At 38.6% G+C, this 27,649-nt stretch overlaps 3 protein-coding genes across 8 annotated transcripts in view; 2 read left to right on the forward strand and 1 right to left on the reverse strand.

Annotated features, from left to right (window-relative positions):
* Positions 1-151: 151 nt before the first annotated feature.
* On the forward strand, positions 152-18,977 carry LOC139759525 (uncharacterized). Of its 2 annotated transcripts, none has more exons than XM_071681735.1 (9): positions 152-270; positions 1,952-2,333; positions 5,084-5,213; positions 5,748-5,924; positions 6,803-6,909; positions 7,037-7,195; positions 7,584-7,753; positions 11,542-11,969; positions 13,242-18,977. In XM_071681735.1, the coding sequence occupies exons 2-9, from the start codon at positions 2,271-2,273 to the stop codon at positions 13,460-13,462; spliced, it is 1,455 nt and encodes a 484-aa protein (XP_071537836.1). In that variant the 5' UTR covers positions 152-270; positions 1,952-2,270; the 3' UTR covers positions 13,463-18,977. The 2 variants fall into 2 exon arrangements, with proteins under 2 accessions (XP_071537836.1, XP_071537837.1); XM_071681736.1 differs by lacking the exon at positions 152-270 and adding an exon at positions 1,364-1,547.
* Positions 15,801-21,826, reverse strand: LOC139759526 (succinyl-CoA:glutarate CoA-transferase). Of its 5 annotated transcripts, none has more exons than XM_071681740.1 (4): positions 21,757-21,826; positions 18,863-18,950; positions 17,359-17,465; positions 15,801-17,010 (listed from the first exon to the last, which is right to left on the reverse strand). In XM_071681740.1, the coding sequence occupies exons 2-4, from the start codon at positions 18,921-18,923 to the stop codon at positions 15,913-15,915; spliced, it is 1,266 nt and encodes a 421-aa protein (XP_071537841.1). In that variant the 5' UTR covers positions 18,924-18,950; positions 21,757-21,826; the 3' UTR covers positions 15,801-15,912. The 5 variants fall into 5 exon arrangements, with proteins under 5 accessions (XP_071537841.1, XP_071537840.1, XP_071537838.1 ...); XM_071681739.1 differs by having other exon boundaries at positions 21,731-21,823; XM_071681737.1 differs by having other exon boundaries at positions 18,799-18,950; positions 21,757-21,791.
* A 2,278-nt stretch (positions 21,827-24,104) lies between these two features.
* Hsc70-5 (Heat shock protein 70 cognate 5) overlaps positions 24,105-27,649 on the forward strand; it is a 31,356-nt gene continuing 27,811 nt past the window's right edge. Inside the window, exon 1 of the mRNA XM_071681733.1 lies at positions 24,105-24,287. Coding sequence (XP_071537834.1) covers positions 24,207-24,287 — 81 coding nt within the window. The 5' untranslated portion in view covers positions 24,105-24,206. The remainder of the gene's footprint in view (positions 24,288-27,649) is intronic.

Consider the following 27,649-nt stretch of genomic DNA (forward strand, 5'->3'; position numbering starts at 1 on the left):
TACCCTATTCATCACATGATCACATTAGAATAGTCATGATGAAAACTAACTGCCCATATTATATGCAAGTCAATATTGTACTTGCTTGCAAATGTTGGCCTTTCTAGCTTTCTCATTTTTCAATAAGTGGAGAGATTACATTATCATTGTCACACAGCTGATACTGTGCATTCTTTATCATGGTGAGGTTATATTGCTCCCACCACATGCTTCCACCAGCAGTCTGACAAATCAGGAACCCAGTACCTTGACTTGGAGAGCACTAGGAAGGTCAGAATGTTATCCAGTATGGTAAAGGTGTACCAGGTCATGTATTCTTTGGTTCCTAGCATCTTTTAAACAGTGTATGTGCTCCCTGGTTCCCAATACCTTTCTACCAGTGTATGTGTCCACTGGTTTCCAGTATTCATCTTCCAGTGTATGTGTGCAAATGTGAGTGTATCCTCAGGTACCCTGTATCTGTCTAAAAGAATGTTTTTTCCAGTACATTAGTGTGTACTTGTTTGTATATGTCGTTCTGTCTGTCTGTCTGCCCTTTATATATCAGTGTTTTCAGTGTGTGTGTGTGTGTGTGTTTGTCCGTTGGTCTTCTGTGATATTTTTCAGTATGACATCCCCATTCTTCAAGTTCATTAGATGTTCGTCTTTGACCCATGTAGTTGTTTAGTTCACCATTAAAGGCAGTGAGGACTAGCCAAGCCATTTGCAACTTACATTTTTTGGTTTTCATGAGGTGGTGTCACATGGCCTTTAGTTTGTCCTTTGCATGTAATGATAGAGAACAAGTACACCTGAAGTGGTTCATCGCCATCAGTCAAGTTAAGTATGGTAGCTGGTATTTTCGTAAACTTTCTTATTGCTGGATTTTTACTAAATTTTTCTATTGCTAATTCTGTATTATAGTTTCCATAGGGTGTACTGGGTGAATTTAAGATTGATTTCTACTTTTATATAGTAGGATGTACAGTCCCTACTCTTATCGACAAAGGTTTGGGGGTCTCCCACTTCTTACTCTTGGGTCGATAGATTACCATCGAAGTGATTCCAGATATAGCTGCTCCTCTGTCAAAGAACCCAGTTCACCTAATCTCCCCAATGATAACCAGGTTATCTCTCGCCCGATGAAGTGACGTACGATAGATGTAATTCAAAGGTTTTTGTTGATCAGTGTTATACTCTTGCCAAGTGTTCGAAGTGTTGTACTCTCGCAAGTGTCGTAACAACCCTTTTTTAAAGCAAAGTTTTGCATTGGAGATGAGAGAAGACTTGATATACGAAGGGAAATTGTGTGACTCAAGTTATCAGATAAGACAGGGACCAATAGATAACAGGAGATATAATATTTTTCAGCCTCCCATGACGAGAGTAGGTTCGAGGTATGTACACATACCAGTTCCCTACCTCACGCAGACTCTGCTCTCTCTCTCTCTCTCTAACTATCTATCTATCTCTCGCATCACCTGCTTACATCTTCAGGATAAGTCGTCGTGGTATCAGCAGCAAGGATAGAGTTCTGCGTTGAGTTCTTTCCCTGAGACATAGACAACGTACGTCATGTGTTTTTGAATAGGTGTACAGCTAGTGGAAATATGTAATGAGTGTTAACGTTTAATGAATATAAACGTGCAGGGATTGTAAACGTTTAAAGAGTGTAAATATGCAGTGTAAAGGTATAGTGAGCGTAAACGTTTAATGATAGATATGCAACGTTTGTAAACGTTTAATAAGTATAAACATATAGTGTGGGTAAACGTTTCGTATGTGATTGTTACCGTAAGAGAGACCTCAGGGGTATTATTTCATTACTATATTTTGCTGTGCCATAAATTGAGAATTTCATCTTTCATTTCTTCTCTTTGAGAATGAAAACGCTAGCGTGCGTATTCTTAGATAAGGTTGAGATATGATAACCAACTCGAAGGCTTGATAACGTGATTTTTTCTCTCTCCAGAAGTTACCACCGTGGAGCAAGAGAGAAAAATGGGGGGACATGACTGAAGCAGATCATCGGAGGATAGTTTAGCTTACAACTTCTTTGGAATAGCACCACCATGAAACACTGTGACCACCAATGAACTTGATATGAGTGTAATGTCAGGTCACAGTAAAGTCTTCGTACAACCCCTCAAAACGTTGAGCTTCAATGTGACCAGAGGGTGGTGAGCCAAATCCAAAAAGTGTGTCCCAACCAATTCTCAGCAACAGTGTGATGCAAAGCAATTCTGTTGTCTAAGTGTGAGCACACGTAACTTCAGGGAAGCGTCAACAAGATGCTGCGTCAATGCTGTTGTGATCCTCACAAGATGACCTACATCTCGGCCATCATCACAGCCGTGAGTATCTGTGCCACTTGTGCCATGGAGTCTTAAGAGTTCTCAAAATCTTTATGTGCTGAGCAGCCAAGACAGCATATCTTGAACCTTTCACCCATCATTTACCGTAATTATCTTTGGTTGGTTATTTGGGCTTTAAGACTACCCGCTGGCGTCCGTTAACATCGTTAAGGCCATAAAACGAAAATCTTGGACCCAGCAGGTGTTCAAGATAATTATATGACCACATACACGCTCATAAACACACATTGCATATATGGCCCTTGTAATAACTTCTTCAGCCATGGCTTGAAGTAGTAGTACAATAATTTCTCAAAAGAAATAATTGTCGTGCAGCCACGGCTCAGCAGGGGCACCTGGAGGAGTTCTTGGTGTTATAATTATATTAACTGCGTACTGACCCGGAGTGCCCTGGTGGCCAGAAGTGGCAAACCGTTGTAAATTGAGCCACAGTAGGTAGTTGACGTTAGATAATCATCCCCTGGAAGATATTTTTTTCAGCCACCCCAGTAGATAAGGAAAGCCAGGGACTGCCGTGAGATTTATGTATTTCATTGGAATTTATGACTTCTTATTTGGTGTGCGAATTACCCCAGACACGCAACCAGCACAACCTTGATCACATGCCTGACTCATGACAACTTACCGATGCACTAGCATCGCAAAATTGCCCAGGGCTTCTAGAAAATCACTTTCATTCTTTGAGGACGACAGCATCTGAAAAAAGTGGTAATATGTATTGTACAGCGCCTGCTTGAGTTATTAGTTTCAGTTGACGAATATAAGGGATTGACGTCAAATTATCAGTCATAGAACCTTTTCAGATAACATTTGATGAGATATGAGAATTCCTTCTAAGTTCGGTTAGATCGCTCGTTATTCTGGAGCAACGTGACGCAAGACACCTGTTAGAATACCATCATCCGGGACCCCCATTTATTATTCCCATTGCATGAAATATAGATATGGAAAATATCAGACATTGCATGAAATATAGATGCAGCAAACTTTGCAGTCCTATCCATAAACAAAATAGAACAGGAAGATAAACAACTGGAGTGACAGATTCGATTGAAACACTAGCAAATAATGAGGTTATCATACAGTCTTTTATCTTACAGCTGCTCTCGCGTCCTCTTTAAAAATAAAGTTTAGGTAATATATCCAGAACCGGTTCTCGATTTCGTGGACTGGATGAAAGTGTGTTCGATTGTATTAAATAGCATAGAAGAGTTATCATGAACCCTCTCTCCTCTCTCTTCTCCGACGTAAACAGGTCAGCGGGTGGTGATATGATGACAGACAGATAGCGAGAATGGTGTAATGCTTCTGTGCTGACGTAGGGTCGAGTTGACAAAGTTATCGAGTAGGTAGGAGGCTTTACCTCAGTACATAAAACATTATACAGTACTTATGCCAGAAGCAGTATATACATATAGCCTTTCTACATATACCTGTAGCAATCAGAGTCTTAAAATACTTGTTTTACACTCATTCAAACTGAATACGGTATTAGATCTTATAAATTCCTTTATGATTTTATTGACTATTTCTCTCTCTCTCTCTCTCTCTCTCTCTCTCTCTCTCTCTCTCTCTCTCTCTCTCTCTCCAAAGCCAATGGCGCCAGTGATGTGTTATCTTCAAGAATCAGATAAGGGTAAGGTTATCATCATCCATGCTCAAGATATCGAGTGATGTTATCACAAAGCGGATATACAAGGAGCCAACATGAAGAGTAGCATTTGTTGCGCTCCCAGGCGTTCTCGCAGTAATTGATATTAAGTATATGATATATTGTTTACATATCCCGCACTCGGGGGTTATTCCAGTAAGCTACTGAGTCATCACCATTTGTCTAGAGAAAGGAAAATCACTTAAGAAGAAAACATCCCTTAATGTACCTCCATTTGTCTTCAAAGCCCATACAAGCAGTTAACGAAGAGTTGCACTTTTTCTATCTGAATAGTCAGTCAGTCCAGTTTACAAGGTGGATTCTATAATTTTGACACCAGAAATGAACGAAAATGACCCACTTTTTTTTTTATATATCTGTTGCTAATCATACACCTAAATCGTCAGAGCTGCTCATTTAAGATACTCATATGACACAGTCATGTTAGTACGTCACTGTGGGCTGTAGCAGGGGCGTACTTCCCTCATAATCTCGAAAGTAAGGCGGGATTACCTCCTTTGTGTGGTACTGGAAGGAGACACTGTCGAAGACCCATATTTAGCTCATGTTGCTTATTCAGCACAGCTTCGTCCACGTACTACAGATTAAGGAGACGTAGACTGTAATCTGCCTGTGGATATTGAGGTAACATTTAAAGCATATCATAAGATAAGACACTGCATGTGTGATATCTGTGAATAACTGCAGCAAAAAAAGGGATTGAAAAGCCTCCAGAGTAAGGAAACCTCCAACGTGTGGAGGAGACCTCAGCATATGGAGGGCCGAAACATGTGGCAGTGGACGAAAAGCGAAGCCGTGACAGTTTTGCCAAAATTGTGAAAGAAAAAGAAAAAGACCAGGGAACTCTTGAGAGCTCTTGCGCCACCCTGTATCCTTATGCTATCTACACTGAGAATGCGTTGTTGCTTGAGCGTGTCGCAACCTCGTGAATCTGACACTATATCAATAATTTAACGTCAGCTGAATGATAATGGCTGGTATTCATGGAGATAGAAAGGTGGCTTTTGAACTCCGCACACAGAGAGTGATGACCCCATTTCTTTTCCCCTCCTTGCAGGTGGAGGCGGTGCTGTTCGGGGTGCTGAATGTGGTGTTGATCTGTATGAACGCCTGCGTCATACAACCACCGAGTAATCTTCAGCAGTACCACCTCGATCTTGACAAGTTCTGGGCCTGGTACTTCTATGGTGAGTTCGAGGGATTGTGTGTGTGTGTGTGTGTGTGTATGTCACACACTGTCATCTTATATGATCTTGATGAACACTTTATATCAATACGTCGGTTGCCCTATGAAGAGTACAAAGTCAAGAATTGTAATTACAGTAACACAGTCCTAAATGAATAGATCCACAAACTCACGTCAACATTAAAATGTTTCTCATCTCGAGTTCTTTACAAATTATACTACATAAACACAATTGAGAGAGAGAGGACGTTGTTGCACCTCTAAATTCATAGACAGATATTGATGAACACATAATCTTAAATTTATTAGATATCCGTTACTTCGAAAGACTCAAATACTCCCAAGAATACAAACTGAAAATGATATCTTCCAGTGCGTTGTAGAATTTGACTCTGTGCCATTATTCCTGACCTAGATATTGAACTATGTACATATGGTTAGCTATAACTTTGTAGGACGAATCTTGCATGATGTCCAACCCATTTACGTGCTCTCTCCACTACTTATTAATCTTATGTCTCCTGGTTCCCTATAGATGGGGATAAGTGCACTTCCCGGTATGAAAACTACACCCCTCCTAAATGGATCGATATACCCTTCCCTCTGAACCCCAGGAAACCCGAGACAACGGTAGATGCTAACTTCAGGTACCAAGTGGCTTACCTCGCCCTCCACTCCTGCTGGTTCCTCTCGGCCTTCATCTTGCTCTATGGTAAGGACCCTGGTCTTGGTGGAACGATATGCCAGTTTTTGTTTCTGTTTAGCTGTGTAGAACGATTGAAAAGTATTTATTATGATCTGTGACGTTTATATGATGTTTCGAATAGTTAAATAGAGGGTAGGTGTTGCCGGATTCCGTCTGTCTGTGGTTGCAATGCGAATGAAAAGTCTGTTAGCGAAACGGAGTACAGTCTCGGCGAAGCTACTTCAAAGGAGAGCATCCTTTTCTTGCTTCTGATTGTTGCTCAGCCTGGGATCTGCAGGAGCCCCATGCAAGGGATCCTAGGGTTATCTATAATTGCAGAGAGGTGAAAATCTTAGGTGAAAGGCAGAATTCACTCGTTACTTATAGTTCAAGTTCCTTGGCATGTAGTGGCGTAGACATTCCCGTGAATACGGAGAACTCATGTGTATGTATAAACCATTTCATGGCATGCAATTTCAGTACTTTTTCAACAAGAGGTAAATAGTGAATTTTACCTTTGAGTCCGGACATCTGAGACGCTATTTGTGTGAGTTTTACATTCGTATTGCCCCGTCTCTTAACCCTGTACATATGTACCATGTCTTTATGCCTATGTGTGTGTGTGTGTGTGTGTGTGTGTGTGTGTGTGTGTGTATATATATATATATATATATATATATATATATATATATATATATATATATATATATATAGATATATATATATATATATATATATATATATATATATATATATATATATATATATATATATATATATATATATATATATATATATATACACACACACACACCAGTCTAAGGCAGGTGTGTGTGTGTGTGTCTATCTGTGTCTGTGTGTCAACAAATGTCACCAGATTAAGAGCGACCCTCCCTTCCCGACAGGCAACGCCCGGAAGCTGTGGGGTTACTACGTTCCCTGGCTCCTCATCACCATCGCCCTCGTCGTCATGGACCTCACCATCGGTGTCTTCTACATCATGGACATGGCAGTCAGTCACTTCTCATGATTACCTTATAATCCGTCATGACCTGCAATTAGACTATGAATTACGATAATCTCTCAGCTATTCAAACCGTATAGGATTGTCTGATATATATTTTTTATTTGTCTTCCAGGATGCGGGTAACAAGTATACTAGTGCCTTGTTCTGGGTGTTTGCTATGTACATGCGAATCATCGTCTTCTGGTTCATGAACCTGAGTGAGTTTGGCACCGCCTTCAACGCCTTCTGCAAGTCCCGCCACAAGAGAAAGAAACAGGCCCGTAAAGAGAGGGTCAGTCGCCCCTGATTATGTTTGTATTGCAGGGTTCTCCTTATTAACCCTGGGAATGATAATTAATTTAGGAACGTATCCGGACTCCACCTGCTTGTGGTTACGCCACGAGTGAAAAGTCAACTTCGGTGAGATTGTATTATTGGGTACAAACTCGTCGAAGAACTTCTCACTCCAAAGGTGTCCATCTTTTCCCTGCTACTGATCGTACGCAGCCGTAAAGCTGCAGAGGGCCCTGGAAAAGGGGTCCGTGGGGTTTTACACACACATATATCAGAACATACCATTTTGGCACACGTAGACAGTTGGTAAATTACATTGCAGTATGACAATATTATTATGAGCCTAAATTATTCTTAATCCGGTGTTTCTTCTGCTACACAAACAGGCTCAGAAGAAGAAACAGGCTGTGGAGGTGGCCCAAGCAGCAGAGGCAGCCGATGCAGCAGCTCGTGCGGAGTTAACAGAGCAGTACCAGCAGCGAATTCAGCAAGAACAGAGGCAAAATTCTGAACCTCCTTGGGTAAACAACGATGCCTATGAGGACAGCCCAGAACTGTGAGTGGTACCGTCTATCTCCATCGATGTGGCCCTCCTTTGATCATTTTTGTGTCTTGGTATTTGTCGTTTTCCTGTCTTTTTTGCCAGCAACATTACAGATGGATCCAGGGGATGTGGGAGCAATGGTGCCGCCACACAACCCGATACAGTTTCACACAATAAAGGCAAACGTGTTAAAAAAAATGAATGGTCCCGGGAGTACGTGTATGTTTTCATTATTGAATTGCTTGACTTAATAATGTATTACGTGTTTGAAGCAAAATTAACTATAGCAACATTTTGAGATGTAAGAAAAATGGTCAATCTATCTTGGTGGAATGAAATATATACCAGACTGAATAATGAACTTGTCTTAAATCACTTGAAGTATTGTATTACACATCTGGACAAATTTGGTGTACGTTAATTTTCCAAATGTCCTTTTCTAGAACTAAAAACAGGCTGTTATTACCGAGATATGCGTACTAGCCGTATTTAACATCATTAACATTGTTCAAGTTGCTTGAATGATATCTCAAGTTAGAAATAGCCACTGCCGATTAGGTTCAATCAAAGGACTGATTAAGCCTTAGAGTTCATCGTGGTTAAATTATATTGTTCGGGCTTGTAAATATAATTCAAATCTACATTTGCAAGTGTTTGTATTTGAGGATAATCGCGCAAACGTTTTAAGTAATCCTGTTAGTTTGACCACTGCCAGTTACTAGATGGGCTAGCAAGGTCTCTTTTAGCCCGGACTCGGAGGATGGCTGATTTCCTACTTCATTTGAGTTTTAATGGCTCTTCCGCTCAAACCATATGGGTTATGGTGTTGTACATTAATTTCAGTATCTGGTATCATTCATGCATTGTTGAATTAATACACTGAATAATCGAAGTAGTCTTAATTATCGTATGATATCGATTTATTTAAGTAAACGATACTGTGGTTGAGATCCGGTGATTCGATCTTTTAAACTTAGGTAATTTTTATTTCTGAATCATGTACGATATTGTAATGGTCCAAAGAGAGTTTTAATTGATTTACTAATTCACTTTTTGCTGAGTGAGTGGTTCGTAAAGATCATATCATTATGTTTTGATCACAAAGACTGTTGCTAATTCCTTGCATCCGAGACCTGTTAGTGTTCTAAAACAAAAAAAAAAAAAAAAACTAAAACTTTCAAAAGTTCTCAAAATATGCTCATTTTATTACCATTTCTATTTCTTATCGGTTCATAATTTTAGTGCAACATTTACTAAGCGAATAAAGTATATAAAGATGAATAAGTAGATTTGTTTTGATACACAATGAATGAGATTTGTGAATGACATTTTCAAAAAAAAAATCCGTCTTTGTTTACAAATCGAATCCATTCACAACTTTCCTTCATTCATCGTTTGTTTACATTGAGGTTTAACTCAAATATTTACGTTAACGAAGCCCTTTAATACATATTAAAGGTAATACATATTAAAGGTATTAAAGGGCTTCGTTAACGTAAATATTTATGTTGAGTTAAACCTCAATGTAAACAAACGATGAATGAAGGAAAGTTGTGAATGGATTCGATTTGTAAACAATGACGGATTTTTTTCTATGTAAACCCATAGTTTTCTGGTAAGTTTATATGTTGAGTGTTCACCTAGGCTAGTAACCATTTATATTGATATATTAAACGCTATTATAACTATTATTGCAAAACTGTTTAAATATCAGCCCCATGTTAATAAACGTCTTTAATATATGCATACGTTGGGATAGGCCTGCGAATATGAAGCAGTCCTCTTTCCTCTAGTCTCTCTCTAACGTAAAAGCATCTCTCTATCTCTATCTCTCTATATATATATATATATATATATATATATATATATATATATATATATATATATATATATATAGTTTGAGGATTCGTATTCTTAACTGGAAGTCATTGACAGTGTCTTTGTTTTTACTGGCTAATAACAACTCTGAACTGCGGTGGTGACTAGCCTAAGGTAACTAGCCTAGCTGTATAATCTGCCGAGACTATCCGATAGTTAGCAGATACTAAAGACTAGTTACTTACACAGTTATGAGTTCACATTATTTGACATGATGACCATCCAGGTACTACTACGAACCCGATTACTAAAAAAGGAGGCTATCCTAGCTAGAATGAGCTAGGCTAAGATACCGAGAGTTACCGTACATCAAACTCTAAAGTTACCTACATAGTTATGTGTACAATTTTTTTGTCAGGACGACAATCCAGGTAATACTATTAAAAAGAATAGTAACCTAATTATAATTCTCAAACATTAGCATAGAGATGTCAATGCAAGATGGATCTCCGCGAGTCCGTGTCTGAAAGATGGTGGCTTTGGTGCCTCGAAAATGTAATTTCAATTAATTTTAGTGGTTGTTGAACTGATTGGCTTTTGGTGTTTCACACCAACTTCAGCAAATTGATTATCTTATTCTCGACTTATATATCCAGTAATCGATGTAGTGTTAATTAACTTACAACATTTATCAAAATAATAACGATGGTTAGGGTCAGATGACTCCATCGTTTTCAAGTCCATAACTGGCTAGACACGAGTTTTCCCTGATTAGTTAATTCGTGCTTGTTGTGTAACATTAATCATGTAAATATTGTAGGAAATGATGGCCATGTGAATCTGTGAAAGAAATATATATGTGATTGAGGCGATTTGTGAATGAAACTATGATTAAATCACACTGGACACAGTAAACAAAATGAACTTGTGAATGGATTGAATTTGTAAACAAAGGAATTAAAAGGAAAAGGATGTGGGGGAGGGGCAAGAGAACAGGTAAAATGACTGCTGGTAGGTTATGATGCTAGGACATTGTATACGACACTTAAGGAATGTATGTGCAAATGATGCCATGGTTCCTTGGTTCCTGACCCTATCAACAAACATTATTGTTTACAGCTTAATAGACTTGATGGATTCATAAGTCATTGCTATTTTCTCCTGTTCCTTGCTATGTTAAATTACAGTATTACCTGTTATTGGAGTATAGCCTACTTATATGTAGATGATGCCTTGCTTTGATGACCAAGAAGGCAAACAAATATAAGTTGTATTGTCTTACTCATAGTATGGTGAATAACCTCTTGTTATTCATTTTTCGAAAATTTGTTTCTTCGAAAAAATCTCACCAGAATTCAGAAAACGTTTTAGTTGACAATAAGAAACTTGATATATTACATATGAAACTGAATTCTTACCCATTACAAAGTTGGCACAGGCCTAGACTTGGAATTGCTAAAAATAAGAGAGAAAGCCATACATCTTGACCTATTTTGATTTAGACTAGTTTTCATAATTACTGGATGAGTGGTTTTAGTTAAGTGAAGTTTATTAGATGTTACTTGGGTGGAGGGACAGTATAAAAGATGAAGTGTTAAGGAGGAGTTCTCTGTTGGATTAGACTGTGTTATGGGAAGGTTCATTGTTGTATGACACTTAACTGGTGATGAGAAATATTGTTTCAATTTTTCCCCGAGTGCATTTGTCAAATTGCCTATTACCTTTGAAACTTTTTCTTTGCAAAGTGATATATGGGTAATCTTTAATGCTATTTATCATTTCCACCTATGTATCCAGAATGTGCAAGTGATGTGGAAATTTCATTTATTGATACTTGTTGAAAAGTGTTCCATATTACTAACTTATGACGCTGGGTTTTAGTGCCTTCAGTCACCTTCTTGCATGTGGTTAGTATTTCAGATCACAATATAAATGTTTTAAGTAATGCTCTAGTGCTAAATACCTGGTTGTGACCCCTTCAGGCCTAAAAAGCCGAGACCAGAAGCACCCTCAGAGCTGCGCCCATTCAACTACCTCAACCCGTGCTACAGGCCCCCTGACCAGCATGACTTAGAGGGAATGCGTGCTAATGCTGCCCCTGCCATTGAGATCCCTGTTCGGGAAGAAACACTTACTATGGACTTATTCAAGGAGGATTACTTTCCTACTGACGAGTATATGCAGCCACTAGACACACTGCCTCCTATGAAGCCTGTAGCTTTTCCTCGGCGTCATGGTTCCTTGAGGAATTATCACACTCAGGAGCCACACCTAGGTTTCCGGCGCTTCTCCTCCACTAGGGGGCCACCTAGACCCACTAATTATAACAACAACCCACGCTTATATCCACCTCCTGACTATGATAAACTTCATGATGCGAAGGCTCTCCTCTCCAGCATCTCAAAGTTACGTGAGTAATTAAGATATTACGTCATTCAGGTCAGTCATGAGATAAATGGTTAGTACTTATCACATCTCCTTGACACACTTTACACTTGACACACACCCCATCATCCACCAAATACAATACACCAGCTATACACCACTCAGAAGTTATGCAGAGGAGTTTCATTTTTCATAAAAACTAACTCTGTCATATAACAATGAACACCCCAAGCTTATTAAACAACCATCCAGGAATGAGGGAGAATTTTTATTTAATTAGAATACTGAAACATACATTATTACCTCCAAGCCTACTGACTCTGCTAGTCTAGATCCAAGATATATATCCATTAACGCTTTACAAAATTCTAGTAAAACCTCCCTTATGCTCAACACTTGAGTCAATCACCACTGTTTTCTGTGAGCTTATATCTGAGTCTGAGACAGATTCCTACTCACTAATCTGATCTTTGTTCTCTTCTTAAAGTAACTTAGCATGTTACCTGTGCTCACAACTCTGTTCAGAGCTCTACCACATTAAATCAGACCCTTGTTATTTACAGCCTTGTTTTACCTTGTGCAGTATCAAAAACCCTGACAGTACTCATATGTATAAAGTTCAAAATGCAGAGTACAACATGCTTCAGTACATTAAGATATAACATTTCATCGTTAATATACAGTCTAGCAGTTAGGTGATGTTGAACACTTTGTACATCCCAAACAATCTGATTTTATAAAGTCTTCACCATTAATAGTGGCCATCTAATTCTCAAGAGATTATGGTGAGACATACAGGTCAGAAGAGTGTAAGGTGCAGTACAACTGTGAGCATATAGTCTTTAACACCCATATTTAAGACAAATTGCCGTCTATTACTGGCATTGCCTAAGAGTGGAGGCATTGGTATGGGTTTACATCATCAAGGACATTAATTTCATGATACTCTTCATTTAGAAATAGGTACATGGGACAGAGTCTTGTATCTTTTAAATGTACAGCAAAAGAAGTCATGCAAGTGAATCATTTGAGTCATTACAAAAAGAATGAGTAATTAAAAGTTGCTCAGTGACAAAGAGTTGATCTATAATTTTGATGTTCACTCTTTCCTTTGAAAAATATCCGTGTGAGACTCAAAATCTGGAAAGAAAATTTTAAAAAACTGTTGAGGATTGTGCAGTTATATGCTATAAGGAAAAACAAAAATAACACATAATGATCTGCTGTCAGCCATACTGGCAAAGTTTATGGTGCTGTGTAGACAGGAACCTAACATATAGCCACTGTCTTATTTCAGAGCCACTCCCAAGAATTAATACGGCAAGCAAAGCTCCCCTGCATCACCAGCTTTCACATCAAGGAAGGCCACTGCCAAATCAAAGAGGACTCTCTTATTCGCCACCTCTAAATCAGAGTAGACCCCGTTCTCCACCACAGAGCCAAAGTAGACCCCATTCTCCACCACCAAATCAAAGAGCCTATTTCCCAGATTCCTATCCAAAAATTTCTTATATTTAGTTCTACTGTGAAAGAATGATAATGTGGTAATACAGGAAAGAGCAAAACTTATAACAAAAAATCAGAGGATAATCAGAATATGCATGATAAATGGAACTAGTGCTTTTGTCTTGGAGCAAAACTTAGCCAGGAGGTTGAAATTACTACTTATATATACTACTTATATATTACTACATATATACATATGGTGAGAACCAATTGACAGTTATTAGTGTTAATGGAGTTAGGTAGCCTACATGAAAACTCTCTTTGGCTTCACTGTAACATCATTTACTGACTTTCACCTTAGAAAAATGTGTCATACATGAGCTTGTCCATGTAAAGGAAGATGGGAGGATGGTTATTTGGATGCCAAAGCACCCTAACAATGGTTTCATTGACTTATTACTTTTGAAATAGAGAGTAATTTTTTCGTGATGAAGGTCAGAGTTAATTTATGTGGTTCAGAAGTTATCTTACAGCTGGTTTGTGACATAATGCACAGACATTATGTCTATATATTCAATGTACTGTGGTGAGCACAATCTAGAAGGTAGGATATTGAAATGTATGTAGAAAATGACTCTTATTCCATGTATATACTCATTCCACATACTTGTTAGTCCTTCAAAACAATCTCGTAAATAATCTATTTTTCCCACCCTTCATGAAACCTCATAATATCCAAACATTGAATATCACATCAACCTATATAAGGGCATTGCCAAACTCCACTTGCTTGTAGTTAATCAGTAAGAGAAAATTTTCAATTGTTACCAGACTCCACCTGCTTGTAGTTACACCAAGAGGGAAAAGTCACGTTCAGCATGGTTGTATCATCAGAATACACTCTTGTCGAAGAACTTTTCATTCCAACGGAATCCATCTTTTCCCTTCTACTCAGGGTAGTATAAAGGACCTTGCAGCCTAAGACTGTGCTACTTCTAGTAATATGAAAATGTAGACTCCTTTGGAGTGACAATTCTTTGATGGGACTGTACTCCTAATGATACAACCTCACCAAAGCTTTCTTTTATCTCAAGGTGTAACCTCACGCAAGCAGCCTCCATGTATATATTTAAAAAAAAACAAAAAAAAAACAGTTGGGGGCCAAGTGAGGATATTCCCTATAAGGCTCAGTCCTCTGTTCTTAAAGCTACCTTGCTAATATAGGAAATGGCAAATATGTATGAAAAAATATGTTTTTATTATTTTATTACACATAATTGCTGTTTCCCATGTCAGTGAGGTAGCGCCAGGAAAACAGGAAAAAAAAAAGGCCACATTCATTCACACTCGGTTTCTAGCTGTCATGTGTAATGCACTGAAACCACAGCTTTCTGTCCACAGCCAGGCCCCACTGACCTTTCCATGGTTTATCCCAGATGTTTCACATGGGGAATAGGAAAGAAAGAATACTTTCCACATATTCCCTGTGTGTCATAGAAGGCGACTAAAAGGGGACGAGAGCTGGGTGCTAGAAATCCTCCCCTCCAGTTTTACTTTTCCAAAAGAAGGAACTGAGATAGGGGCCAAATGAGGTGATTTTTCTCTAAGACTCAGTCATGTGTTCTTGAGCGCTACGTCGCTAATGTGGGAAATAACATGTATGTATGAAAAAAAAAAAGATATATACATAACCTTGAAACTCCAGGACCCTTCTTTCGGGGCTCCACATTCTGGAAGTCAGACACATCCACTGGACGAGACCACAGGTCATGAAGTATGGTGATGCTGTATTTCTGTCTGGGCAGAGTAAGTACAGGGTAGTAAAGGAGTACATGTTTGATGTTTTTAGTGTGAAAACTGTATCTTGGCCATGCATGGCCCTGTGATGTGTTGAACAAATGTTTGCACTATTGAAGACATGAATGATGTCTAGAGAGCAGATATGAAAGTATGACACATGTTTGTACTGAAGGTGTAGTTTCAGATGCATATCTAGTAAAGTGGAACTCAGTGCTTGGTTCTGGGAACAGCTGTTTCAAGTTTATGAGGTCATTTTATTGTAAAAATGTTTTGTCACTATGGTACTTGCTTGGGCAGAATTGTGCAGCTTGTATGAAGGTTGGTTGGTAGTTATGAGGTAGAATGGATGGGAAGAGATCAGTTGTCTTAAAGAGAATGATAAGCCTGCATTGAAAGCGTTTTATTTCTTTGTGCAGGTGTCAAATGCTTCTGGTTGCTAGGAAAGCTAGGAAACCAGTGGTTATTCTGAATGCTCTGTTTTGAGGCATTTACAGTTTATGTTCACTTTTCCGGAAGCAGGTGACCAGGCAGGTAAGGCATCAATTAGATTGAAGCATATATACTATTTGTGGAGAATACTATGAAGTGTTATAAAATGAAATGTAAATAATAAGCATAAAATAATATTTAATGAAAAACTGGCCATGAATTTACAATTTTCGAAATACATCATCTTGAATATATACAACAAACAAAATGTCAGTTCATATATTTTCACATACCTACTGACTCCTATTTACCACACCCTGCTTTATGAGCTCCTGAACCTTTTCCTTTGAGTACTTGAGAATCTCTGAAAGCACATATTCAGTGTGCTCACCCAAAAGTGGAGGAGGTGACCTAATTTCATTCTGTGAGGTGCTAAAGGATACTGCTGGTGCCACTTGCTTCACTTTGCCTATACTTGGGTGTTCAACCTCTTGTACTATCTGGTTATGAATTACCTGTGGATCTGAGAAGGTCTGGGACAGTGTATTTATGGGTGCATAAGGAAAGGAACACCCTGCAAGAATGGAAAGCCATTCCTCTGTTGACTTTTTCTGAAAAGTATTTGTTAGTTCCCTAAGAAGTGTTTCACGATTTTTAACTCTAAGAGCATTTGTAGAATACTGTTCATCTCTTAAAAGGTCTTTGAGATCAAGAACATGGCATAAAGCTGAAAACTGATCATTGCTGCCAGCACCAATTGTGAGGTACCCATCACTAGTTGGAAAAGCTTGATAAGGAACTATACTCTCATGGGCAGTTCCCCATCTCTTAGCCTCTCTTCCTCCATTCAGAAAGTTTGATGCTAAATTCACCATACATGATATTTGGGAAGACAACAAATTACATTCAACTTTTTGTCCAAACCCAGTTTTGTGCCTTTCAAGTAAAGCTGCCATTATAGCTCCATGTGCATAAAGCCCAGTTGCTAAATCAGTCATGGCAACCCCAACTTTACATGGTTCTCCATTCTCTGGCCCAGTGACCCCAAGAAGGCCAGCAAAGGAGGCTGCTATGACATCATAACCTGGTCTACTCTGATAGGGTCCTCTAGATCCATACCCAGAAACTGAACAGTACACCAAATGGGGTGCTACAGACTTTAGTGTATCATACCCTAATCCCAAACGATTAAGAGCACCAGGAACAAAGTTTTCTATCAGTACATCACTACATTTTACCAGGTCTTGCACAACAGACACCCCTTCAGGTTTTTTGAGATCAACAATAATGCTTTTTTTATTTCGATTTACACTGAGAAAGTAGCAGCTCTCCGTACCTAGGAAAGGAGGACCCCAACTACGTGTCTCATCTCCTTTGCCCGGTCGCTCTACCTGGAAACAAAATGAAGCAGCCATATTTGCTCACTGAAGTTGAAAATTATATAATTAAAGTAATTAATCAGAAACTGCAATATTCAGTATATATTTTTTTCTGGCAGTACCTTAAATCATATGTTTTACAATGAAAAAATTGACTATTTCTGATGCCTTGATTCCCAAAGAACCCCACGAGGGTGAGGTCCAGGAAGAAAAGACTCAACCTGCCCTATCCAAAGACACCTTCCTTTGTATTCCATCCCCCCTAACACCATCCTGGGTCTAAAACATATCTAATGATATGACGATAATATGTAAGACAAGAAATAGCAACAACCTTGATATTATTTATTTATTTATTACCTTTATAACTTCAGCTCCAAGATCACTCAGGACCATTGTTGCAAAAGGGCCAGCAAGTATTCTTGTCAAGTCAATGATCCTGATACCAGATAGTGGACCACCACGTGCTGGAAACAATACATCTAAGCTAGAAATTAGTCCTTGCTAACATCTCAAATGTGATTTTATGCTTTCATGGATAAGATTTTTATCGTAAAAGTCATCAAGAAATATATTTCAATCAAATATTATCTAAGTTAAATAACACTCTCCACTGATGTTTGACTAGCATAAACTGGAATTTGGTTTGTGACACAGCAACCTTCGATCAAAAACATGTACAACACAGGAAAGATCTTGATAAAACATAACAAAAACTATAATCCTGAGACACCATATAAATATCACTGCACTCTATAGATTTATGATAATTAGGTGCATGGTCCCTTCATTTCTTTAGAAATTACTTTTTATCCTACACAGACATAGGTGTAATATTATTCACACATCTGAGGGACCAAGGGAAACTTATAAGGAGGGTGTTGCAAAGAAAATGCAGTGCAGTCTACTTATATATATATGTAGATGGAAAAAATGTGTAGAAGACCAGTTTGTTGGGAAGAATGCAAGTATTGTGACAGGGTTAATAAATGATAAAGGATAAAACAGAAGTCAGGAAAATGATCGAGTTTATGTAATGTAATCTTTATGCACGGAGTAAGTGACCATTTGCTGTCTTAACAGTTCATGAAATAAACTAGTGTCGAAATAATGAGTATAGGATTTAATAAAGATCTGAGTGAAGTAAGGTATGTGACAGTGGAACAAGTAAGATGTAATTTTATTTTATATTCTGGACAAAAGTCTTTTATGATACCAAGCTCTGAATGTGGAAAATAGTACCCTATATCTGAATACAGTATTAGAAACAAAAGTGCCAAGTGAGAGCTATCAAGGAAGATTTCCATCATTCATGATTTTGTACTTGAAAAATGACCATCTATCTATCTATATCTCTGATGCCTGTTACAAATGGAACTCCTTTAGTGTCTCGCCTTTAACAGGCCACTGGCTAAGGGCAAATCTAGTGCAATGTTTGCAGAGGCTTCTACCTAATATTCCTAATGACTTCTTTTATCTAATGTTCCTACCTACTACTACTACTAAATGTTACTACTTAATACTCCTGCCTAAATCTTCCTACCTACTACTTCTATTTACTGCTCCTACCATTTTACCAAAATGACCACCTGGAAAGTAATATTTTTACATCACATCATGGTGTAAGTTCAAACCTAAAGCATTTACAGCATTGCATTTGAGAATCTTATAAGCTGTGAAAAGTTTCTACAAAAAGCTTACCAGTGGCTTCACTCTCATTATGAATAATTTTTTAAGCCTGGAAGTGTTTTATTCATGAAACTGAATGAATCAAAATACTACAAAGAATCCATATCTTACTAGAATAGTTTTTCACTTGAAAGTCTGTGGGAAGCATGCTGTTACAAAGTCTTTGATTTTGCACCTTTGTTTGGAGAACTGTAGTGGAAATCTTGATGAAGCAACAATGTAGTGCTCGGTGCCATCCTTGTACATATACCTGCATCATCATCCTGAAATAAAATCTCAAAAGTATTGATTGCAGTGTATCAGTTTCACTGAGCCCTTTATACATAAACTGTATAACCCCAAGACAACCTTTCATGGGGCTCCTGCAGCTTCAACATTGTGCAGCAATCAGAAGTAGCAAAAGGATGGATTCCTTTGAAGATGAAAAGTTCTCTCATGAGAGAGTACTCCATATCATGACAGGACAATGATATTACTTTGCCAATGGTAAATTTTTACTTGCAGCTATCACCAAAAGGAGGTAGAGTCCAGCAATGCCAGCCCCACTTAGCATAAATAGTATATACATACATACATATATATATATATATATATATATATATATATATATATATATATATATATATACATACAAGACGGCATGCTTCTTGTTATGCCACAAAGTCACATTCAGTAAGGTTGTATCATTGGAGTACAACCTAAGTAAAGAACTTCTCACTCCAAAGAACTCCATCCCTTCCCTGCTACTGATTATAACCCAGCTATTAAGTTACAGAAATCCCTGAGGCTATAATGATAATGATAACAATATTTTTTTTATGCATATTTGCTATGTCCCACGTTAGTGAGGTAGCATCAAGAACAGATGACTGAGGCTCAAAGGGAAAAATCTTCAGACTGTGTTGCTGTTACTTCTTTTGGAAAAGTAAAACAGAAGGGGAGGATTTCCAGCTCCCCACTCCATCCTTCTTAGTTGCCTTCTATGACATGCAAGAAATACATGGGGAATATTCCTTCTCCCCATCCCCAGGGATAAATAATGGATAATGTATATTATTATCCATTAAATAACAATAATGATAAGAAAGTGTGGAAGGAAAGAACATTATCTCGGTGAGCAAAAATGGGTATGTTTGAAGGAATAGTACTTCCAACAATATTATATGGTTGCGAGGATTGGGCTATAGATAGGATTGTAAGGAGACTGAATAAGTTGGAAATGAAATGTCTGAGGGCAATATGTGCTGTAGGTAACAAAAGGGTAAGAGAGATGTGTGGAAATAAAAAGAGTGTGGTTGAGAGAGCAGAAGAGGGTGTGTTGAAATGGTCTGGACATATGGAGTGAATGAGTGAGGAAAGACTGACAAAGGATATATGTGTCAGAAGTGGAGGGAACAAGGAGAAGCACACACACATAGGTGTTACCTGGCTCTGCCTGCACGAGGTTACACCACAAGTGGGTCATCTTTGGCAAGACTATTACCAGGTGTACAATCTCGTGACAGAACTTATCACTCCAAAGAAATCTAAATTCCCTGCTGCTGGAAGTAAAACATCACATGGGATACAGGGGCCTTTTAAAAGGAAGTCCTGGATAACAGCAGGACTCTTTTATTAAAAATTGGTCTTGAGGTATTCAGAGATAGATATATACATATGAGTCTGTGTGTATGTGGTGGTGTTCCTTGATTCCACCCACAAATGGTTATGCTGCAAGTGAGATATCACCATTAGCAGCAAGGCTATATCATTAACAAGGGGCAGAAAGGAGTACTGTATCATCCAGGGCTAAATGATATACTTACTCAATGTTGCTTAATTTGTAAGATTTTGTACGTTCATGTGCTTATACACACAATCATCTTTAGAGAGGTCTGTTAATTTACAAAGAAAAAAAATACCATTCACACATGAATTCGAACAAAAACTAACCCTTAGCTTTTGATGTCCATGTATCTGCAACAAGTGCAATGACTAACATCGATGATAAGCTAGTGTAACTATGTAATTCCTTACCTTGTTTCTTTTTTGTTGTAGAGATTTCTGTGAACTAACTTGTGAAAACTCAGCGCTAATGGCAGCAAGTCCTTTTGTCACCTGATGACCAGTGGGTGTGAGGCAGATGATCTTTGCGTAACCAAAGACAATTAATGTTGCGTTTGGGGCTGCGGTTACTGATATGTATTTGGTTAGATTTATGATTTACCAATGCGAGTATCAAACTGTGTAGAACTGAGTCGCTAGTTCGTGTGTAGCCGAGTCAGTGTATGTGTAATATAAATCATTATATCTATAGAAAGTATTAGGAGTAATCTGGTCTCTGTTTGGCTGTTTGAATGTAGCCAAGGTAAGTTGGTTAGTGTATAGCAACAGTCAGCTGGTCTGTGTCAAGCATGAGTCAGATGGTCTATATGATGCAGATTCACTTATCCAAGTATGGCTACTTATGGTGCCTGTCGGATAGTCTGTGTGTCGCCTTACTAAACTGGCCCGTATTTGGTCAATCCCTGTGCCCCTATTTCGAATGTGGTCAATCTGCTGATTCGTTCAGAGTTAGAATCAGCTGATTCGTCTTGCTTGGGTCAGCTAATCTCGTGCTTCTGTTTCTGTTGACAAACACTAGCCGGACTTCTTTCTAGCTTGACTGTGTTTGGCTCGCTCTTCTTTAGCTGAATCATATTACTGTATTAGTGAAATTCTTTGATACAGATTGAAGAAACCACTTCTAAGTATTAAATCGGAGGTTGACACAAAGGGTAAGGCCGTACATCGTAATTAGACAAAATAAAAGTTAGCTGCAACAGCATGACGTTCACTGAATATCTGATGATTATGTAACATTCGTAATATCTACCAAATATATATGTAATAATTAATTAAAGTTTTACCTTCTTAAGTCTGGAAAGTAGCTTTAAGTAATTCATAGTCAAATGCCTTACCTTCGTAGAAACATTTAGTACGTAGATTCGGGGGCTAAGTTTACTGTTAGCCATTAAGAATGATTTGAAAACTATTTGAATTACCATAGATATCTGTGTGTTACCTTTTTGAAAGTGAACTAACACTCACTTGTAGAGAACTAACATCATCATCGCTATTCAAGCTTAATTGGCTCGTGTTCTGCAGTGTCGTGACATTGACACTAACTTTGTAATCGCTGATCCATCATGACTGGTTTTAGTATCCTTGAAAGTTTAATGACATTCTCTATGGGCCTATTTTTCAAAAATTTTATGTTGGTTTTCTATTTGTGTAAGGAATTAAGGTCATATCCAGGATATTTTAAGGGACTTTAGTAAAAGAAAACGCGTTCATTTGTAAATATGCTCAATGCATCTTAGGGCTCTGACCTGTGCATACTTTAATGTTTCAGGCAACTCAACAGTTTTTTTGCTGTGTAATAGTATATCCTCCATTGCAAAGCAGAAGACATTCTTAAGTTCCTAAAGCCCAGTTTTTTTTAAACATTCTATGACATATGCTCTAAATCTTGCATTATTCTCACAAATAAGAGTTTTCTTGATGTAGAAGCTATGTCCGTCGTCCTTACCGTTTCCATCTGGCTCAAAAGGGTCTTTCCACCCGGCAGTTCACTTGCCTCAAAGGCCTTTTTTCATTTGGTTCTAATAAGGGTACTTACATGCAGCGGGTTACCCGGCCCAAAGGGTTCGTCACTTTAGGCTTGGACTCTATGCCACTTTTACTTCTCTTTGCCATGAACTTCAAACCCCGCTGCATCTTTCTCTTCATATCAGATAGTTTAGTGACAAGTCTTATGCTTAGGATTGGTACAGAAAAGACTTTACATTTTACAGAGGGGCTTTAAGTTGTTCGAAGGCACCATACTATGTATTTTCCTCATGAAATTGTAAAGGGTGGTGCATCTCTGGAGCGAGCTGTCGTAGTTGATAAACTGTCAGGAAAAGAGGTGAGATGCTTATGTATTGGACGTGGTGACTCAGGATAAGTTTCGTGGTGCTGCTCCAACACAGAACAGACTTTGATGAGGTTCTAAAGTTGTGCATCAAAGGGATGAAGGCGCTCTTCCCTCCCAGGCTAGGCTGCCGGTGCGACAGGAGGAAAGAGACCTTCGCAAGGTTTCGTGGTATGGTTGGAGGATCACGGTGTTTCTGGTGTAGGAGAGATGGTGTCGAGTGGTTCTTATAAGTTGGGCTTCTGCAAGAGGAGCGATGGCGAAGTGTCAGAGTCCTTGTCGGAGAGAAAGAACTCTAGTTACATATACTACCATGAAAGGCTGTTTATAAAGAGACCTCACTGAGCTCCTGCCGGAAAGGGGGACGAACTAATGTCACATGGGGAGGGGGAAGGGGAGATATTTGAAGGCTTAGGTGTGTTAGTGCGTGCCAACTTCGTATTCTTGGCCAATTGACAGACATGGCTGACCCACACTGCGACCCTGTAACTTATGAGCCGACTAGGTCACGTTGAAACCATCAGCACCCCATTCTAAGACCTCTGAGAGTGGGGTGCAGGGGTTACATGGTTCCCCTGGCCTGGGAGTCCAAAAGGGCCCATGAATTTCCTGAGATCTCAGAAAATCAACAGAACGCTCGATTCCCTCTCATCTTTCATCTCGATTTCCTCTCATCTTCCATGCCCATTTTGGCCTTACAGCTCCTGTCATAAATCCGTCGTGGATTAAAACAGGATGACGAATGGAGAAGGGAAGAGGACCCGAAACTATGTACCCCCTGAGGAAATTCCTCTCAAGGGCCCTGCCCCGTTTCACTATAGATTATGCATAAGCTTTAACATTAAATAGCCAGTTAAGGTGGCTTTGTAAACTCCTATCTAAGAAGATACCACGTCATGAGATTGAAGGGTTAAGGTCATGCTCATTACTTTTTATCACGAAATTTTCTTCAAAATCATGCGAAGGGTGAACTGAGTTCACGTAAACGAAACGATAAAGTTGCATAAGAAAATGTCATTCAAGTGAGTTGTATTTCATGAATACGAATATATGAATAGCTAAATTTCATAATTATCTTTATGTCAGACTGTCAAGTTCATTAGGGTGACAAGTACTGATGATTTCACGGGGCAGCAAGATGAGCATGCGAATATTAAGCGTGGTAAACGAAAATATGGTGATTTTGGCTTAAGCTTGAACCATATTGGATTTTATATTACAATTATGGTCATTGCCCAGGAAACACGGCCACATATAGTAGAGAAGAAATATATTATACCATATTCGAATAAATGTTTCATAATCAATGCGACACTAAAGTAGTAAAATATGAGGAATATGCATTATATCATTACACTGATATTAAGAATTTGACTCTATTCCTTACTTAAAAATAAGTTTTACCTTAGATAAAAGTATCAAAACATTGATACTGTCGGAAATTATTGGTATAAGAACCATCACAAAGGCGTGAGTGAGAATGTTCAGGAAGACGCCAGGGACAGGCGGCCGACTCAGCCTGTTACATCAGCATCACACGTGGGCCAAGGATCGCCTTCCTTCGCTCCATTTAACATCAAAAAAGATGATGTCCAAAGCTAGATTTTTGGCCACAAATCTGTGTGCCCTCAATGCCAGGAAGAATGCAGCTCAATTAGTACAACAGGTAAGTCTTTTTATAAGTTGTTATTGCCCAGTTGACTTGAAAATAGTAGGTGTTGTCGCTAAGGAGCAGACGACACCATGGCGCCGGCCACGAACGAATCTTGGTAACGTAATGTTTTGCTGTTATTGACGAGTGCTTTTATCGTTATTGCTTTGTCCTTATATATGGTTGATTTTAGGCAGACACACTAAAATGCACCCCTTGGTTACAGTTGGTACGAATCTACTTCAGTTTATTAAAGGGAAAGCATAGTTTCGTCACGGGGTGGCTTAGGGTGCTTCTACGCGTCTTAGAATGATCAGTTACAGTAGGCTTATTCTAGGCTCTTTTGTGACAGCTTTAATGTAAATGGGTTAGATTATATTTTGACAGATATCGGGTATTTTATTGACTCGAATTACGGAACATTATGGTCGTAGCCAGAGCAAGTGTAAAGAATAGCTCCTTTTTGCCACATTATTGAATAACTTTTTGGTGGTTTTACTTCAGTGGCACTACCTGATTGTGCTGCATTATTTTGTGAAGTGGAAATTTTCTACTAGTACAGAACATGAATGGCACAGCATGTTTTAATGTAGCATCGCTGATTAATGTAATCTTATAAATATGGGGAAGGGCCGTGAACTTCGTAGAATATTATATATATATATATATATATATATATATATATATATATATATATATATATATATATATATATATACGAGGAAGGGCTGCGAACTTCGCAGAAAGTGTGGGGTCATTTATAGATGGCGAATGACAGTAGCCACATAGTGCTGACAGTTATGGTTATTTAGTGAAATTAGTGGTCAACGCCAAGGTATTTTGCAGTACACACTCCACAGAAGATAGAATTTTTTTTTTTTTCTTAAGCTCTTGGGGAAGAAAAAAAAGGTTCATTGGATTGGGACACATACCATGGCACATCATAAAGTCTCTGTTGGGTAAAAACTGTGAAAAGTAGCCAAGTTAATCTGAGTAAATCTTATCATTGGTGTTAGCTTTGGATATTGTGATTTTTATATATCATCATAGTAGTGGTTGTGAAATATGTGTGTTGACATGTGACTTCAGTAAATTATTCTGTACAGGATTGAGGTTTGGAGGTTGAAAAGTGTCACATTTAAGTGATTATGTTTGGAAATTAACTCAGTCAAGAAACTGATAAATTTCAGGATGATGGGAAAATATCAGTAAAGTGATGGTGGGTAAAACACTTTGAGAAACCCACAGAAGCCTTAAAAACCATATCTAACTTCCCTTTGCTGTTATATGTGTTTTTGATAGACTTGCACACTACCTGTTGGTAATCAGAATAGCTTTGATTATTCATTTATTGTAATACTGCATTGGAAATGTTATGTATGGAGAATAGATAGAAGGCTGTGAAGTTTGATTTGGAGCATTATTCTCTGTAATGTCATAAAAGGTGAAATAGGGGAGGGTTATGTGATTTTGAATAATTAGGGGTTAACGAAAAAATGTGAAACGCCTAATATTAAAAACCAACAGAACCTAGTAAAGCCTCAGCAGGCCTCGCCAAACAGCCAACATTTGATGCAGTCATTCGTTAATACTGACTGCTTCATGGGGAAGTTTGGAAAATTGTCATATGTTTGATGTTAAACTGCCAGCAATATGAAAGGTTCATTGTATCATCACACCAGTGGTGGTGAACAGACATGTGTATGATTAAAAAAAGAATGTAAAGAAATTAAATGTCCCCACAGCTGCAAATGTGGATAATTTAAGTATATTAACATATGATTAGTAATGCTGTCACTATAGAACATGATTTAGAAAAGTAAAGTACTCCAAATTATTCTCAGTGACTATTACCGTATTCTTTAAAATTGTACTAGTATTGTTGAACTAGTCACCGAGTATCTAAAACTATTAAATGTGCAGAGCTAAGCTGATGAATTACTTAAAGTCTTGGCTGCTGTGTAGATTTTGTAAGGTATTCATAGGTTCCACTTTTTTTTTTATTTGTGCTTATGTAATTAATCTCTTAATATATTGATATTTATACCTTGATACACTTACCATGTTCAGTTTTGTGGAATAGATTTTTTTTTTTCGGTCTCCCGCGTTTGCGAGGTAGCGCAAGGAAACAGACAAAAGAAATGGCCCAACCCACCCCCATACACATGTATATACATACGTCCACACACGCAAATATACATACCTACACAGCTTTCCATGGTTTACCCCAGACGCTTCACATGCCTTGATTCAATCCACTGACAGCACGTCAACTCCTGTATACCACATCCCTCCAATTCACTCTATTCCTTGCCCTCCTTTCACCCTCCTGCATGTTCAGGCCCCGATCACACAAAATCTTTTTCACTCCATCTTTCCACCTCCAATTTGGTCTCCCTCTTCTCCTCGTTCCCTCCACCTCCGACACATATATCCTCTTGGTCAATCTTTCCTCACTCATTCTCTCCATGTGCCCAAACCATTTCAAAACACCCTCTTCTGCTCTCTCAACCACGCTCTTTTTATTTCCACACATCTCTCTTACCCTTACGTTACTTACTCGATCAAACCACCTCACACCACACATTGTCCTCAAACATCTCATTTCCAGCACATCCATCCTCCTGCGCACAACTCTGTCCATAGCCCACGCCTTGCAACCATACAACATTGTTGGAACCACTATTCCTTCAAACATACCCATATTTGCTTTCTGGGATAATGTTCTCGACTTCCACACATTCTTCAAGGCTCCCAGAATTTTCGCCCCCTCCCCCACCCTATGATCCACTTCCGCTTCCATGGTTCCATCCACTGCCAGATCCACTCCCAGATATCTAAAGCACTTCACTTCCTCCAGTTTTTCTCCATTCAAACTCACCTCCCAATTGACTTGACCCTCAGCCCTACTGTACCTAATAACCTTGCTCTTATTCACATTTACTCTTAACTTTCTTCTTCCACACACTTTACCAAACTCAGTCACCAGCTTCTGCAGTTTCTCACATGAATCAGCCACCAGCGCTGTATCATCAGCGAACAACAACTGACTCACTTCCCAAGCTCTCTCATCCCCAACAGACTTCATACTTGCCCCTCTTTCTAAAACTCTTGCATTCACCTCCCTAACAACCCCATCCATAAACAAATTAAACAACCATGGAGACATCACACACCCCTGCCGCAAACCTACATTCACTGAGAACCAATCACTTTCCTCTCTTCCTACACGTACACATGCCTTACATCCTCGATAAAAACTTTTCACTGCTTCTAACAACTTACCTCCCACATCATATATTCTTAATACCTTCCACAGAGCATCTCTATCAATTCTATCATATGCCTTCTCCAGATCCATAAATGCCACATACAAA

Source organism: Panulirus ornatus, chromosome 33 (genome assembly GCF_036320965.1).
Source record: "Panulirus ornatus isolate Po-2019 chromosome 33, ASM3632096v1, whole genome shotgun sequence".
Taxonomy (NCBI): domain Eukaryota; kingdom Metazoa; phylum Arthropoda; class Malacostraca; order Decapoda; family Palinuridae; genus Panulirus; species Panulirus ornatus.